This window comes from Anopheles darlingi, chromosome 2 (genome assembly GCF_943734745.1).
Source record: "Anopheles darlingi chromosome 2, idAnoDarlMG_H_01, whole genome shotgun sequence".
Classification (NCBI taxonomy): domain Eukaryota; kingdom Metazoa; phylum Arthropoda; class Insecta; order Diptera; family Culicidae; genus Anopheles; species Anopheles darlingi.
In genome coordinates, this window is record NC_064874.1 from 39321903 (window position 1) to 39336902 (window position 15000).

At 49.3% G+C, this 15000-nt stretch overlaps 3 protein-coding genes across 7 annotated transcripts in view; 1 reads left to right on the forward strand and 2 right to left on the reverse strand.

Moving 5' to 3' along the window:
• LOC125948511 (HEAT repeat-containing protein 5B) overlaps window positions 1–9068 on the reverse strand; it is a 12794-nt gene extending 3726 nt beyond the window's left edge. Inside the window, exons 1-5 of one of the 3 annotated variants that reach the window (XM_049674662.1) lie at window positions 8963–9068; window positions 2897–5011; window positions 2554–2827; window positions 2319–2351; window positions 1–1251 (exon numbers count right to left, since the gene is read on the reverse strand). The exon at window positions 1–1251 is cut by the window's left edge and continues 2683 nt beyond it. In XM_049674662.1, the coding sequence (XP_049530619.1) occupies window positions 1–1251; window positions 2319–2351; window positions 2554–2827; window positions 2897–4857 (3519 nt within the window). In that variant the 5' untranslated portion in view covers window positions 4858–5011; window positions 8963–9068. The other 2 variants (XM_049674661.1, XM_049674663.1) reach the window with 2 other exon arrangements.
• A 189-nt stretch (window positions 9069–9257) lies between these two features.
• Window positions 9258–10381, reverse strand: LOC125948622 (putative glutathione-specific gamma-glutamylcyclotransferase 2). Its single transcript, XM_049674873.1, has 2 exons — window positions 10004–10381; window positions 9258–9936 (listed from the first exon to the last, which is right to left on the reverse strand). The coding sequence occupies exons 1-2, from the start codon at window positions 10238–10240 to the stop codon at window positions 9439–9441; spliced, it is 735 nt and encodes a 244-aa protein (XP_049530830.1). The 5' UTR covers window positions 10241–10381; the 3' UTR covers window positions 9258–9438.
• A 624-nt stretch (window positions 10382–11005) lies between these two features.
• The window catches only part of LOC125948531 (pyruvate dehydrogenase phosphatase regulatory subunit, mitochondrial-like), a 4075-nt gene continuing 80 nt past the window's right edge, over window positions 11006–15000 (forward strand). The window contains exons 1-5 of one of the 3 annotated variants that reach the window (XM_049674715.1): window positions 11006–11873; window positions 12348–13191; window positions 13262–14043; window positions 14106–14296; window positions 14359–15000. The exon at window positions 14359–15000 is cut by the window's right edge and continues 80 nt beyond it. In XM_049674715.1, the coding sequence (XP_049530672.1) occupies window positions 11253–11873; window positions 12348–13191; window positions 13262–14043; window positions 14106–14296; window positions 14359–14611 (2691 nt within the window). In that variant the 5' untranslated portion in view covers window positions 11006–11252 and the 3' untranslated portion in view covers window positions 14612–15000. The remainder of the gene's footprint in view (window positions 11874–12347; window positions 13192–13261; window positions 14044–14105; window positions 14297–14358) is intronic. The other 2 variants (XM_049674717.1, XM_049674716.1) reach the window with 2 other exon arrangements.

A 15000-nucleotide genomic window follows, 5' to 3' on the forward strand; every position in this document is an offset into this window, starting at 1 on the left:
CAAGTTGTCCGCGGCCAGTATCTGCAGCATTGAGGTGATGGTATCGTGGATGTTACGTACCATCTCACTGTCGCTCTCGGTGTCAAGCATTCCAAACAGAACGCCCGGTAGCCCGTAATCGGACAGCGCGTAGCGATCTTCATCGTTCACTAGATTGGCGGCATGTTCACACACTTCTTTCGCTTCGCGTGTCGTCAGCTGCCGCAGACACGACACGGCAGCCTTCCGTAGCATCAGGTAGTTACTGCTCAGGTTCTGACACAGATTAGGAACTAGCGTGGAGAGGTTAACGTGTCGTGGTGCGAACAGATGCAGCTGCTGTAGACATCCCGTCGCTTCGGCCTGTACCAACGGATCCGAGTGTGCCTGCATGATCGCTGCGGCACACAAGAACGATGATCGAGCCGTACAGACGGACGTTGAGTTACCCTGTAGCTCGGGACCGATCGTCGTGATCAGTGCGCTCAACACTCGTCCGATGCACTGGTGTACATCCACGTGCGATTGCGGCACGGTGAGCAGCAGCTTCAGGGCTAGCGAGAGCGATGGTTCAACGTACCCACGGAACATGGGACCACCGGAGTCAGCGATCAGTGAAAGGGCGTAGAGCGACCACACCTGCACAACGGGAGAGCTACCATCTTGCGCCAGTGCCAGTAGAATGGAAACGCTCGTATTAAGATGCTGCGATGATCCCATTCCACCAACGTATCGATGCAAGCAGCCGAGCGCAAGCGAATGACCGGTACGCGTCACTACGTCACGTGCGGATTTTAACCGATCGAAGCTCGTCTGCGCCAGTTCGGCCGTTATACGCGAATCTCCAACGACTTGTGCGATGCGTCCGAGTGCTTCACCGGCGGCACAGCGTAGGATCGGATTGGCACTTGTTAGTGCACCGATGATCAGATTCGTGGCACTCTTGCGTACATCGTCCTGTCCGATAGCGGCCTTGGTTTCCGTCAGACCCTTTAGACCGCTCAACAGTGCCGTGAAGATGTTCATCTGTACCGCTTCCTGGCGGGAACTCTTCGCATGCTTAATGCACTCGCCAAAGTGTTCCAGCATCTGCAACCGATGCTTGTTGGCTACCTTGGGAAAGATTAGGCCAAACAGCGTCACCGACATATCGATCACTGCAACGCCGAGTGGTAGCGGACCGGGGCACTGCTCACCGGCCGCGATTGCACGATACAAGCAGCACGCATCGTGCTCCAGGGCACCTGAACCGGCCGCGCTATTCGGTTGAAGCTGAAACGATCCAAACAAACGACCATTAGTGGGTTCCTTATGGAGGTACTGCGCATGGCGTGTGATTTATAGCATTTTAATTAAAGCATCAGTTCGCTAGTCACACTCTACGGACGAGAAATGGAAAGCCATGGAATTGTAGCAAAAAGCAAGCAACACCGGCGAGCATCACGAGCATTGAGTGGGATGAATGTGTACTTGAAGTGAAAGAAAGATTATTCCGGCATGTCATGATCAGGGTGCAAAAGAAAATTAGGAAAAATTAAGTCACGGACGAACGGATTAAGGCATATGCCAAATGAAACGCATTACAGAGAAGTACACATGGATTACCATTAGCTGAATCATTAGCTTATTCAGATCATTATCCTTCATGTAAATCTTGTTTTTGTAATTGACAGCTTTTTTCTTGTTGAGAAAAAGTAGTTTTAAACATAAAACAAAAGCTTATAAATTGCATAAAGCCAAAGAAAAAAAATAGTAATATTGTTGCATGAGGTGAAAATACGATTGGGAATATTCATAATCGGATGCTACGGTGAATGTATATTGACACTGGATCATCGCACCAGAATTATCTGCCATTCTTGTAGAATCTATACGAATGTGATAAGAAGTAATAGGACGAAACTTATTGCGAAAAACATAACGGATTGATAAAATTGATTTGCATTTGCATATGCATGTGTACAGGCTGTTCAAACAACCAGTGCAAGGACGAATCTACGAGTGAGGAGTTTTAGACCGATAGAGATCATAATTGGCCAAATACGAAAGTAAGGTTGAAATAATTAAGAAAAAAAGAAAAAATGATATTATCATTAAATGTAAAAAAATGATTAATTAGAACCAAGTAGAAAACGAAAAACGTCCAGACGACGGTCGCAATACGGCTGGCGAGGTGAATAAATGGATGGCAACGGATTGAATGGAGTGCGTTTGTTTTACGAAACTGAACTGAAAAGCTTGCATCAGGCATTTTCGAGAGCAGGAATCACACCTGCCCACTGGTAAGTAGGTAGTAGTAGGGGGGATGGGAAGAACAAAGTATTTCAGTATGCACTTACATAGTCACCGTCCGCCTTACGGTTCGGTTCCATCTATTTTTTTTTTGTTTACAATTTTCAAATCATGACAACGTAACCGATTACAACGTGCGGATTATATTGTTTGAAATTTGAAGGAAGGGAAGTAAGAGGATAAGAAATATTGTAAAAATACTCTTCACATTCCACCGCATTCGCAACAGCCGCCACAGTCCGACAATGATCTAAATCGAATGCACTACCGAGCGGTACCTACCTGGTCCTCGATCGTACGATGATCAGTATCTTGCAGCCAGGTACCGAGTATGATTGAATCGTCACCATGGCACATCTGGCGCAGGAACGAGGTGGTTGTATTGGCCGGATTCTCCGTCAGCGTAAACTCTGACACCAGCATGCGGAGCAAATGCGTGTAGGATGACTCAAGTGCGTTAGCGGGAAGTAACGTCAGCGTTTCGTACAATCTCAGACGCACCATGGCTGTTGGGGCTTTCAGGTGCTGTCCATAGTTTTTCAACAGTGAAGTTATACTAAAGGAGAGAACAAGATTAATGGATGTTTGGTCTTGAATAGTAAGATCGGATTTAAAGATCACTCACTTGATCAGCATAGCTAACGCGCTCTCGATCGGTGTCAATAGCCGTCGCGTTATATCATCCGTTACTAGCTCGGGACAGTGCAACAGGAAGCTATGCATGACGGACAGTGCACCGGCTCGACCTTCGAGTGTGACCTGCCATGTAAATGCATCGCCGCGCGCCTTTTCCGATTCCAGTTCCTTCGTTGATCGTGGAAAGGCATTACGCCAGAGTAGCAACATGCGGGGCAGCAGTCCCTTCACCACGGGCACTCCGAGCGTCATGATGGCACCGATAAGCAACCAGCCGGCCTGGGTTCGATTGAGCGACAGTCGACTGTTTTGGCTTGCGGTACGTAACAGCTCCTCCGCCGTATTGAAGATGATCTTGCCCCTTGTGTGCGGTATTCCCAGTGGCGAATGGCGCACACCGCCAAGAACTGCCGCCAGTGCACCGCTGTACCCCGAAATGGCATCGGGCGAGGTACGCATCTTTTCTATCGCATCGATAAACCGATCGATCAACGGTGTTATCTGGCTCGGAACGGCAACACAGACGCACCGCAAACACCAAGCGGCGGCCAATCGCGCTGCCATACACGGATGTATCAGTACGGCACAGATTGCATCGACAAAGTTAAGCGACTGATCGGAGAGCAGATTCTGGGCCGTTGTGCCTAGTAGCAGCACTAAGCTACCGAGTTCCTGCAGTGCACACACGAGGAGATGTTGGCTGAACAACGTTTCTTGGTTGGAGTCTTTCGCGTTTTCTGGATTGAAATCGATCGAGTTCATCTGCTTGGCGATCAGATGGATCAGTTCCTTGCAGGCTGACGATTGTGCCTTCTCGCCCAGCATTTTGCCGATGACGGAGCGGAGAATGAAGTTGATGCATTTGCGCGAGTACACCGCATCGACGTGCGAAGAGGCGGCCTTTGGATTGGCCACCAGATCGAGTACGTGCACCAGGAACGATTGCAAGTTGCGTTCCAACCACAAACCTCCCATCGTCTGCACGAACACGACGTACGCATGGGTAACGCCAACCCGTACCTCCCGATTGACGCCCGAGCTTCCTTTAATAATCTCACCCGTACCCTTGAGGAACGAGACGCCACCGCGCAGAAAGCCCGCCATCAGTACACCGAGCGCTTCATCGAGTGAGACCGGTCGAAGGGACTTGGTGCTCGAGGCCGACGCGGTCATGCTACTAAAGTTACGCAAACTTCCATTTTGCGTACAGGCAATCAGCGTGCCGAGCAGTTTGGCCACCGCACAGCGTACCTCGTAGTTGCAGCTATCGAACGCACGGAAGCACAGTGAGGCCAGACTTTCCAGTTCGCTCGTGTACAGGAAGGGCGCGTGCTGCGTCATCTCGAGCAAACAGTTCGAAGCGGCCACCCGTACGGCCATCACACGATCGGTCAAGCAGTATCGCACCGACTTATAGATGTCCTTGTGCACGTTCGAGATCGCCGACCCCATACCGGCGCACACCTTCTCGAGCGTGATCATAATCTCGACGCGTGACTGCGATTCGGCATTCTTGAGCGATTTCAGCAAGATTTGAACCGTCTCCTCATACGAACGGCCCATCATGCGGCCCAACTTCTCGTACATACAGCCAACGACACAGATCGCCGCTAGCCTGGTTGGCAGATAGCTCGGTGAATCATCCTTGTTCTTCAGAATGTCATTGCACTTGTTGACCGTTTCGAACAGCAGAAAGGTATCGCCAACGGAGAACAGGGTAGCCAGGCAACGCGCAATAAGCTTACGGGTCGGCGGTCCCGGTGAACCCTGAATGTGTTGCGTTAGCTGCTCGACCAGCTTCTTCTGGCAACCCTTGATGTCCGATTTCTGGGCTGCCACCAGCACCTTGTCGAGAAATCGGAGCCACTCGAAGATAAACACCGGGCGCTTCTGCTCCGGTATCTGCGCGAGGGCATCCTCGTTGAGTGTTAGACTGTGCGATAGCTCCATCCTATCGTTCTCCAGTTCGGCCTCGTACTCCTCGTTGTAGTCGTCGTCGTTGCGATCGTTTCCGTTTACTTCTTCGGTCGACGTATGGCCCACCGACCGATGCGGCAGCGGTGGAAAGTGTTTCAACGATGTGGTCGCCGCGTCGCGAATGTATCTAAAATGATATAGAAGAAGATTAAGATACTGCCAGCTTCCGTCGGTTACAAGAATAGAAGTTATTCTAGGAAATCATAAAAGTGCTCCTTGACGCCTCCTTCGATCATAGTGGGCTACAACAAGCTCATGACCGTTGATCGCGGTGGAAACCATATAGGGCCCACCAAGCAACCTTCCATATATAACCATGCCATGCGCTGACTCGGACAGCGTGATCCGACAAGCTTATTCATGCGGTCATTTCGTGTCCATTTAATCTATCCGCCGGCACCATCTGTGACGAGATTTTGGGAAACATATCGTCGCCACACATCGTAGCTAGTGGGATGCTGTTTCCAAGGTTCCAGTAGGATGAACGGTGGCGATGATGATGATGATGATGATGAAGCGTGAGCTCATTTTGATCTCTTTTTTTCATAATGAGAAAATACGATCCATTTCATGTTGACGATCTTCTTCTCACAACTATTACGATGATTGGATGTGTTTGGCGGCAAGTATCATCGCCTGCTTGAGCCACGACGACGTAGATGGGAGAACCATCAGTGGACGGCACCGTTCCGTCGGAACGAATTGAAGTGCTGCTCTGCGTCTCATATTACAGAACCTTCTTCAATACATGTCCAGCGAACCATGAATTGTCGTTCCCAATTCCACCACAAGATGTCCACACAAGCCCCGGAATGGATATCGGAGGAGCACTGCGTACTAGAGGCTTCTGATATGTTATGGGGATTATATTCAAAAGAAATTTACCGAAACAAAGAAAGATTGTCGACGTTGGCCATGATTATCACACTAAAATCCGAAGCAGTACTGAGCAGTAGTAAGCTTTTTTCAAGCTAGCTGGTATTCGACTTCAACCTAGCTCGTATCCCGTTGTAATGCACTTGCTGCAAAATCGTTTAAATTCTGATGAATTGGCCAAATGTTCCACCACCAGTAGCAGCAGGACGGTATTGGATGACATTGAAAACGGTATCCGCGCTACATTCGCACAGTTCACTTTGCGCCTTGCGTGACATTCTACCCGTTCAGTCAACTGAGACTGAGGTCGCAATATTCTTCAGCGTCCAAAAGCGAGCCGCACCAGATCGCACAAACAGTAGCTCAGCTCGGAAAAGCCCGTTGAAGGTTCGAATGGCCACTTGAACTGAAAGCTACAGGGCCTCGTTAGCCGAGATTACAAACGGATGGGCAGTAATCGCGCCGGGGCGCCGTTCAAACACACACTTAAGATAACGGATACTGGTTAGTGGAATGGGTCGGTTTGAACTCACCCCCCACGAGTGGGGAGGGAAAGTGGGGATCACGCGTCCATTCTCTGTCCTAAATCACGAACACGAGATGCCGAACAACGTTCTGCTGCTCATCTGCAGCGTTGGAAACCGGTCGGCCGGGGTCGATCAACAACACGCGACAACGGCGGCCCGGGAGTGACTGACGCAAGCGAAGGCTTTCGGCCGGCTAGCTAACCAGACTCGCCAACCGACCGATATGCGCGTGCTGCTGCGTTCGGATAAAACTGGCCACGATGCATTATTACCGGTTCTTGGTTCGAAACAACATCGGAGGAAAAAAAAGGCGAACGAAGGAGAGCATATAAAAGGAGCATCGAACGGGACACCGAAGAGGAGGACCAAAACGATGAACGATGCTGCTGCTGCTGCTGGCGATGCTGAAGCCAAAAACCATCGACCCAATAAAGCTTTTTGGATGCGTTCCCTCGCCAACGGTGCCGCTTTTTATGTTGGTTTCCATCCTTCCATCCAACCACCTTCGAATAGCACCTCTTTAGCACCAGACCCAAATGTTGCCGCCGCTTCTTCTAACATTTCCCCGGAACGCGTTCTCTACGGGAAGGTGCAGGGCCACAAGGAAAGCTATCGCAATCAGCGAGTTTACCTCGATTGTGTAACAATGAATAAGGGGGGGCTAGAAGCGTTTACCCTTCGATTGTGATTAATAGCCTACGATTTGGAGCCCATCCCGGTTACCGGGCTGAATCGAGGACCGGTAGAGTAGGATCTTGGGGCCGTTTTTCTGATGCGGTAGTTAACCAAATTACCATCTATGTGAAAGGTAGCGACGTGATTCACGCCTCTTCAAAAGACCTGCCGGAAGGGACTCAATTCCATTTATGGTTCCATTTACCCGACCGGCAGGCACATCATAAACAGGACGGCAAGTGTTAATTGTTAACATAATTAGTAGAACAAATTATTGGGCAAGGGAACGACTGTACGTTAAAATAGGAATCTTTTTAACAAATAATTTAAACAATCCGGGTAAAAACCCATAAGACAACGTTTGATGTGAAGGAATTACTCTATTTTTATAAACGAAAGTACAAGATTGTCAAGCACCATCTAGTCAGCTTTGCCAAGAGAACGTCCCCATATCACGAAATTGCTCCTTCTCAGTATTCGTTACTTGTAATCCATTGCTTCCTTACGCTCTAATCGCTACCATCACGCTATCGTCCGAGTTGGACTCTAGGGATTTGCAGCATCTCCACAGGCCATTGCGCTGGTAGTCAGCGTCCATCACATCGCGACAGCGACACGGATACCCCGCCTGCCAGCCACCCCAAAAACTTTAGTGGACAACGAGTAAGGCTTTGGCTCGGCACCGGTCTTTTTGGCACCGGTCAGACTGCGTTTGTCTGTCTGCCAAATAAACCATAAAGGCAGACTGACGCCAGCCAGCAGAGTGCCCGGAGGGAGAGAAGTGAACCGGCATTCGGGTTTCCTCCGTCGATGCCCCGACGAAAAGTGAAATTCCTCCGGCTACGGTGCTCGGAACGCACGGAAGGCGATAAAGTTCGGGAAGCAGAAGAGACGGTCGAGCGATATTTCAAATATGAGAAAGGAAGCCACAAAGGACGAAGAAAGTTGTGTGTGAAATATGGCCGTAGCCCTGCTTGTACGGTTCAACGCCTCACCGTGTATCTGGCGGTTCTTCATAATATCGATCATATGCGTTTTTTGGAAATGTCTTTCAATATTCATGAAATTTCTTAACTTACCAACTTGTTATTTAAAACATCGTTTTTGTAGGAAAAGCATCAATGAAGGAATACGATCGTTTCCATAGTCTACTGTACTAAGTTCATTTGTTTGATCAACCTTGAATCATCATCGTTCACAAGGCAGTTCCTGAGATTCTTATTTACTCTCGCCTACTTAAGTTAGAAAAATCATTGTCTTTCACTGTTCCGCTGACACGTTGCCACCGTGCAGTGCTTCAAACCTGCGTTACCTTCTACGGCACTAGTGCCCCTTCGAAACCACCGATTTGGTAGTGTGTACCACCTACACGTGAATCCCACCAAATCGATTCCGCCGTCACCACCGACCAACTAGCCACGATTAGCACACCGTTACGCCGCGTTCGTACACTCAAGCACACGCGCTCGCGGCGGATTGGGGGTGACCGCACATCCGACGATTGTTGATCATTGACCCGCGAGGAGTCGAGGGAATGGACACGAAAGCAACGAACAATTCCGTTCCACCCGGATCCACCGCAACCATCACTGCGTTGCTTCTTCCGCACGAACCGTTCCGGAGACCTGCACTTCGAACGGCGAGGAATCTTGGAGCTACATCGCCAGTCACGCTATCATTTTGCCAACTTCCTTACCTTACCAGTTTGAAGCTCAATAACAAAATGAGGCATGCTAGCTGCTCTCGTTCGGTGAAGAAGACACCATCTCCCAGTTACACCCACACGCATTCCGGAATCGGTCGATCGGATAAAAAACAATCTTCACCCGGGGGGGATGGTTTAGTAGAAAAAAGTACACAAAATGATATCATCAAAAATGGGTCACTACCGATAGTGAGCGGAGTGGAGAACCACAACTTCTGCTGCTTTTTCGGGCCGATGCGACTAGCGGCAGCACTTTTGCTCCGATGAACGGAAAGAGGCTGCAGACGGCACTTACTTTGTACACTATTTCGACATCCTTTGCACGTTGCCCAGCTGATTTTTGCAAAACACTTTTCCACTTTTCCGGAGCGCAAGAAGCGCAGCGCCTTCGAACGGGTCTTTATTGATAGAAAAAAACAAGAAAACTGCTGCTGGGGCTTCTCGGATGGCAGCACGGTTTGTGAGAGTAGTTGGGTTTGTGGAAGGTTGCTTCCTCGGTTAGCGGGAAGGTTTGAATTTACGGTTTTGTGGCTCGCCTTATCACCTTAGGAACTTTTCGGAAAGACAAGAATAGAAGTCAGGGAATAATGTGCTGAATCAATATAAAATTTACTATCGCTTACTTCCGAATCTTCACACAAAAAAGTAAAATAAAAACAAAACTAGCAAATGTAGACAAAATCACGATTTACCGTCTCGTAGACTATACTGCTTCAAGAAGCAAACAATTCGGCGTCCACTGTGCCGCCAGCAGCACACCTTCGGTAGTGACTAACCCTCTTTGCACTGTTCCGATCGGTTTGCGTCGCCTTCGTTCGCGACTCCTGGTTCCTGCTTGTTGCGCTCCAGCATCACGGGATCACGGCTAAGAAGCAGCTTTTCAAGCTCGAACAGATGTTCGTCCTGTTCTCCCGGGTACAGCTGGCGCATTGCTTCCGCCAGCTTGTAAATATACTCCGGATTGCGTCCACTTTGGCCAGCTGCCCCCAGCGCTTGCTCGGCGATCTCTTCGAGCGTATCGTTGAGACCGGCAAACGAAGGATTATCGTGCGTTGCCACGTACAACAGAATCGGCTGCGGATCATTCAGCTGCTCCGCACTCCATGGGTAAGGGTAAAATTGGACCCGATGTCGCTCGTACCCATTCTTTTCCCGGTGATCAAGATGCTGCAGTACTTCTGCCTTTTCATTGGCCGCGATCCGATAGCCCATGCCCCACACACGAGATTCGGAATTTTCCGAGTGAATCAGTGTGACCACCCTGCCAGGCTGTAAGATAAACAGGAAAAGGATTAATGAGCTTAAGTAACGCGACATTAGCTTGTCCGGGACCTACTCTTTCAAGTGTGCCACGGTGATCAATGCTGTTCTGATAGAACCGACGCAGGAAACCCTTTATGTAACCCGTCCGCTTTTCCTTGAACGGAAAGTCCGCCTTCCACACCAGAGATCCATACCCAAAAATCCAAATATCCTCCTGGTCCATCTCTTCCTCAGGTTGGTTTTGCTGTGGTACCAGTCCTTTGTCTTTCTCCAAAGTTCCTTTGCACACCATTTCAACTGCTCCGACCATATAGGATACGTGCAAATAATTTCGAAACAATAATTTGGGAATGGACGCGTACACCAATCAGACGAAATACGGAAAAGAAAAGCGTTTTTCTCCGCGAAGTTCTCGTAAAATCTTTTGTTTTGGTAAAACCCAAAGCATCCTTGTCTTGAATCTGTGCTCATACCAAATATTTTCTTGCCTTTTTTGAACAGTAGACAACGCAGTAGTAGCCAACGGTAGAGACACGTGTTCTTTATTTTTTTAATAAATTCGTTATGGCTCCATTTAAGAACTGCTAATGTTTTCGTCATTTTACCATGAAGTGAGATAACACATATTGAATAATACAAGGCTATTGTAGACATTCTTCAGACTCATAAATTTGAATCTCGCTACCACCTCCAATCATGGCCTCGCAAAAGGCAATTTTTCCATCGACTTCCTGAACTACCATACGGCTGAGCGCCATCACACACGATACACTAACCGGCGATTATGTCCACGCATCCTTTCGGCTACTAACACCACGACGGCGACGAGATAACGCGAGAAAATCACGTGTTGCGCTTCCCCGCACGAGCGGATCAGCTTCGGCACGCTGTTTACAAACAATTTTTGTCGCGTGCCGTGTCGTCTATTAGCGCCATACTCCAACATGCGCTCTCTCGTGGCCGATGCTCCACCACGTTATGCGCATGCTTCCACCACAGCTGACTCAAAACGCTTGTCGTGGACAGAAGGAAGCGCCCGCGACGGACCAAACACTAATATCGAATATCAATCACTGTCACAGAATCCGTGACAGGTTTTGTCGTGTGTTTTTCATCACCCGATACGTTCCGATTCATTGGCCACACACCAAACACTACACAACCGCAGCGGCATGTCGCGCCGTGGATGAGTGCGATTTAAATTGAATTATGTAAGTGCCGAATCGTACGACGACGAGCACGCTGCTAAGATTGTAGAATCCACCCCGGGAACGGAAAGCTGCTTGGCCACCGCGGCAGTTGGTGTCGAGAAGTGTGGCAGTATGTTCGGTTTTCTGCGTGTCCCCGGTGTTGGGCAACTGTGTGCCCTCGAGCGGATACCCTTTCGCTGTACGCATAGTGGTCCACCCACCGGCGGTCAACCAAATCAAGCACGTGTCGTAGTGGCCGGAGCCGGATTGCTTGGCAACTCGGTCGCGTATCATTTGGCGGACAACGGATGGACGAATGTCCTGGTGCTGGACCAGGGAAGGATCGGTAGCGGAACGTCACACTTCGGTTCCGGTACGATTGGCCTGTTCAAACCAACGCCCGAGCGGAACATTGTCGAGGAGAGTTTGAAACTGTACCAGAAGCTACAACAACAAGGCCACGCGATCGGGTTGAGAAAGTGCGGCAGTCTTAATTTAGCGCAAACTCACGACCGCATGATAGCACTGCAGCGACGAACCGCCTACATCCTGCCAACCGGCAGTGTGCAGTGTGAGCTGGTGGACTCGGAAACGGCCAAGAAGCTACACCCCTTCCTAAACACCGACGATCTGCAGGGGGCAGTCTACGTACCGGATGACTGTATCGCAGATCCGGCCGCAGTCGTGCAGGTGCTGGCCAGTGAAGCGAAACGGAAAGGCGTCAAATACTTCGAAGGGTGTCAGGTGAAATATGTAAGTTCGAATCGAAAATCTTTCCGCACCGAATGGTGTCACCGAACTGTGAATTAATCGGTGGGCGCTCCTTAAGATGCCGGTTTCATTCCGATGTGCTGAAAACATGGCAAAATGTTTTGCCACAATCAGCCAGCCATCGTCTGTGTGCTGCTGGAACTATGCGCTTATTTATATCGCTTCTAATTATACCCTAATCCGAGCGAACTGAGGACTGAGAAACGCAACAAAGAATTGCTTCAAGCCGAACATGGAATTGTAGACCATTTTGCACTAAATGAGGAGCTCTATTGCCATTTTTTGCAGTTTTTAAATCTTTTGTACTTTCTAGCTTGTCTGGCGATTGCTTCTTCTGCAGGCAATCGCTAAGGACTGTATCGATAAGATAATTCAAGGCGTATTCCCTCACCAGTTGCACACATATCTGAACTTAATGCTACATCAGCTGTCTTCCGAATTCTCACGTTTTCACAGATTCACACGAAAAATGGACGAGTGGATTCGATCGAAACGGATGTTGGCATCATCAAGTGCGAGTATTTTGTGAATTGTAGCGGTATGTGGGCCCGCGAGCTTGGTCTACACTGTAAACCACCGGTACGCATTCCGGCCTACCCAGCGCAACATTACTACGCCCTAACGCCATCACTCAATCTACCGACGGATGACGATAATCTGCTGCCATGTGTCCGTGATTACGATGCCAATCTGTATGCCCGCCAGTATGACCAGTCGCTGCTGGTCGGATGGTTTGAGAAGGAAGCGAAACCAGCGTTCGAAGATACCAAGGACATACCGAAGGCCTGGCAGGAGTATCTGAACCAGGACCCAGCGCACTGTGCTCCTTTGTGGGAGAAGGCAGCCGATCGGTTGACGGTTTTGCGTGACATTCCGATGCCGGAGCTGCGCAACAGTCCCGACAATTTTACGCCCGATGGTCGACTGATCTTCGGTGAGTCGGCTGAGGTGGAGCATTACTTTGTGGCTTGCGGCATGAACGGTAATCCACTGCAGGGTTCCGGTGGTGTCGGTAAAGCGCTGGCCGAGTGGATCATCAGCGGTACACCGACAATCGAAATGTTGCCATTCAATGTACAACGGTTCCTCGATCTGCACAATAACCGACAGTATCTGCAGCAGCGGATCCGCGAGGTGGTCGGACGCCAGTATGCCATTCTCTATCCGAACCAGAGCGAGTACAAGTTCGCCCGGAAACTGCGCTGCTCACCGTTGTACAGTGTGCTCGAAGCACGTGGTGCCGTCTTTGGGACGAAGATGGGCTACGAGCGGGCCCTATACTTTGATGCCGATTATAGGCGTAAGTTTTGGGATGTTCTTTTGGAGCCGTAACGGGAATTATGTTGTTTTAATTCATCTTTCATTCCCAGGTGGTGATCCATTACCGACCTTGCCAGGGGGAAGCTTCTACAAGCCCAAGTTCTTCAGTTCCATGGAGAAAGAATACCAGGCGTGTGCGCAACACGTGGGCATTATCGATATATCGTCGTTTTCGAAGATTGAAATCAAACCCGGAATCCAGACGGACACGGGTTCGGGAGCGAATGCGGTTCTCAGTTATCTGCAGATGATGTGTGCCAATGATGTGAACATTACCGTCGGTCATATAGTGCACACGGGCATGTTGAACGAGGGTGGTGGCTATGAAAACGATTGCATGTTAATACGTCAATCGGAGGACAGCTACTTCATGATTTCTCCGTCGTCCCAGCAGACCCGTATCTACCAGTGGATGTCCCGTAACTTACCGTCCGACGCTTCGGTGCAACTGAACGACGTTACCTCGATGTACACCGTGATTAATGTGGTCGGGCCCAAGTCGACGCTGTTGATGAGTGAACTGTCCAATTCGGACGTACGGTTGGCACCGTTTACCTATCGCAAACTGAACGTTGGTTATGCCAGTGATGTAATGATCATGTCCTTTACGCATACCGGTATGCCGGGCTACTGTCTGTACGTACCTTCCGAGTATGCGCTCCACGTGTACGACCGGTTGATGACCGTCGGTCGGGACTATGGTGTACGCGATGTCGGAACCCTGACCCAGCGGTTTCTGCGGATCGATCGGTTCATTCCGTTCTGGGGTGATGAGCTGACCAGCATGACCACACCATTCGAGGCGGGCGTCTTTTACTCGGTACGATTGGATGTAAGTACGGTGTGTGTGCATGTCCTGTGTGTTCTGAGGCGGTTCGTCCGTTGATTTTATAGATTTCCCAATTGAAGAAAAAGGAAAACTTCATCGGCCGCCAAGCATTGGAAGCGCAGAAGCGGGACGGCATACAGAAACGGTTGGTGCTGTTCCACGTTGAAGACATCGACATCGAAAAAGACGTGTGGCCATGGGGAGGTGAACCGCTCTATCGCAACGGGGAATTCTGTGGCACGGTCACTTCCGCTGGGTAAGTTAAACCTGTGTTTCCTTTGTGCCAAATCAGACAAATCAAAGACATTCCTTCTCTAGCTACGGATTTGGCACGGAAAAGCTCGTTTGCCTGGGTTACATCAGTCGACCGAAAACGTCGCCAGTGACGGTCATCACTACCGAGTTCATCATGGATAAGGACGCCGTCTATCATATCGATATCGCTGGTAAGAGGTTCCGACTAACGCAGCACGTCCATCCCATTGCAGCAATGAGTCAATCCAACGAACGCAAGGATCACAGCAAATCGTACCGTCCGACGGTCATGAAGATTAAAAAGCAGTATCGATAAGAACAGTAGAATGGGCAACTCGTTCCGCCAATCCGTCTGTGACTGTTGCAAACAAGATGCTATGTAGTATCGAACGCGATACTTGCGAAGGAACTTCAAACTAAAACTCTAAAACATGCAAAAATAGGTTCCTTATCGTGCTTGATTTTTGAGTAATTCGTTCACATTGTTAAAAATCTGTTCGCAAAAACATACCAAAGATAAGACATGAGCGTGGTGCGATTGTCGATGATTGTACTTTGTATAACTGTCCTTCAAAAGGATTCAACCTAGTGGAAGGTAGTAACTATATTGGAAGGAAACGAATCATCGAATGTTAGATTTATGAATGTTCAGAGTACCTAGAAAGAGGAACGTCAATTAGTAATGAATTTCCCACAGCACACAGC

Coding starts and splice junctions, on each gene's coding strand:
- LOC125948622 (XM_049674873.1), bottom strand. CDS start 10,240: ATGGTCGGAGCAGTTGAAATGGTGTGCAAAGGAACTTTGGAGAAAGAC. Junction 9,937..10,003: donor ACCGTGGCACACTTGAAAGA/GTAGGTCCCGGA, acceptor TTTATCTTACAG/CCTGGCAGGGTGGTCACACT.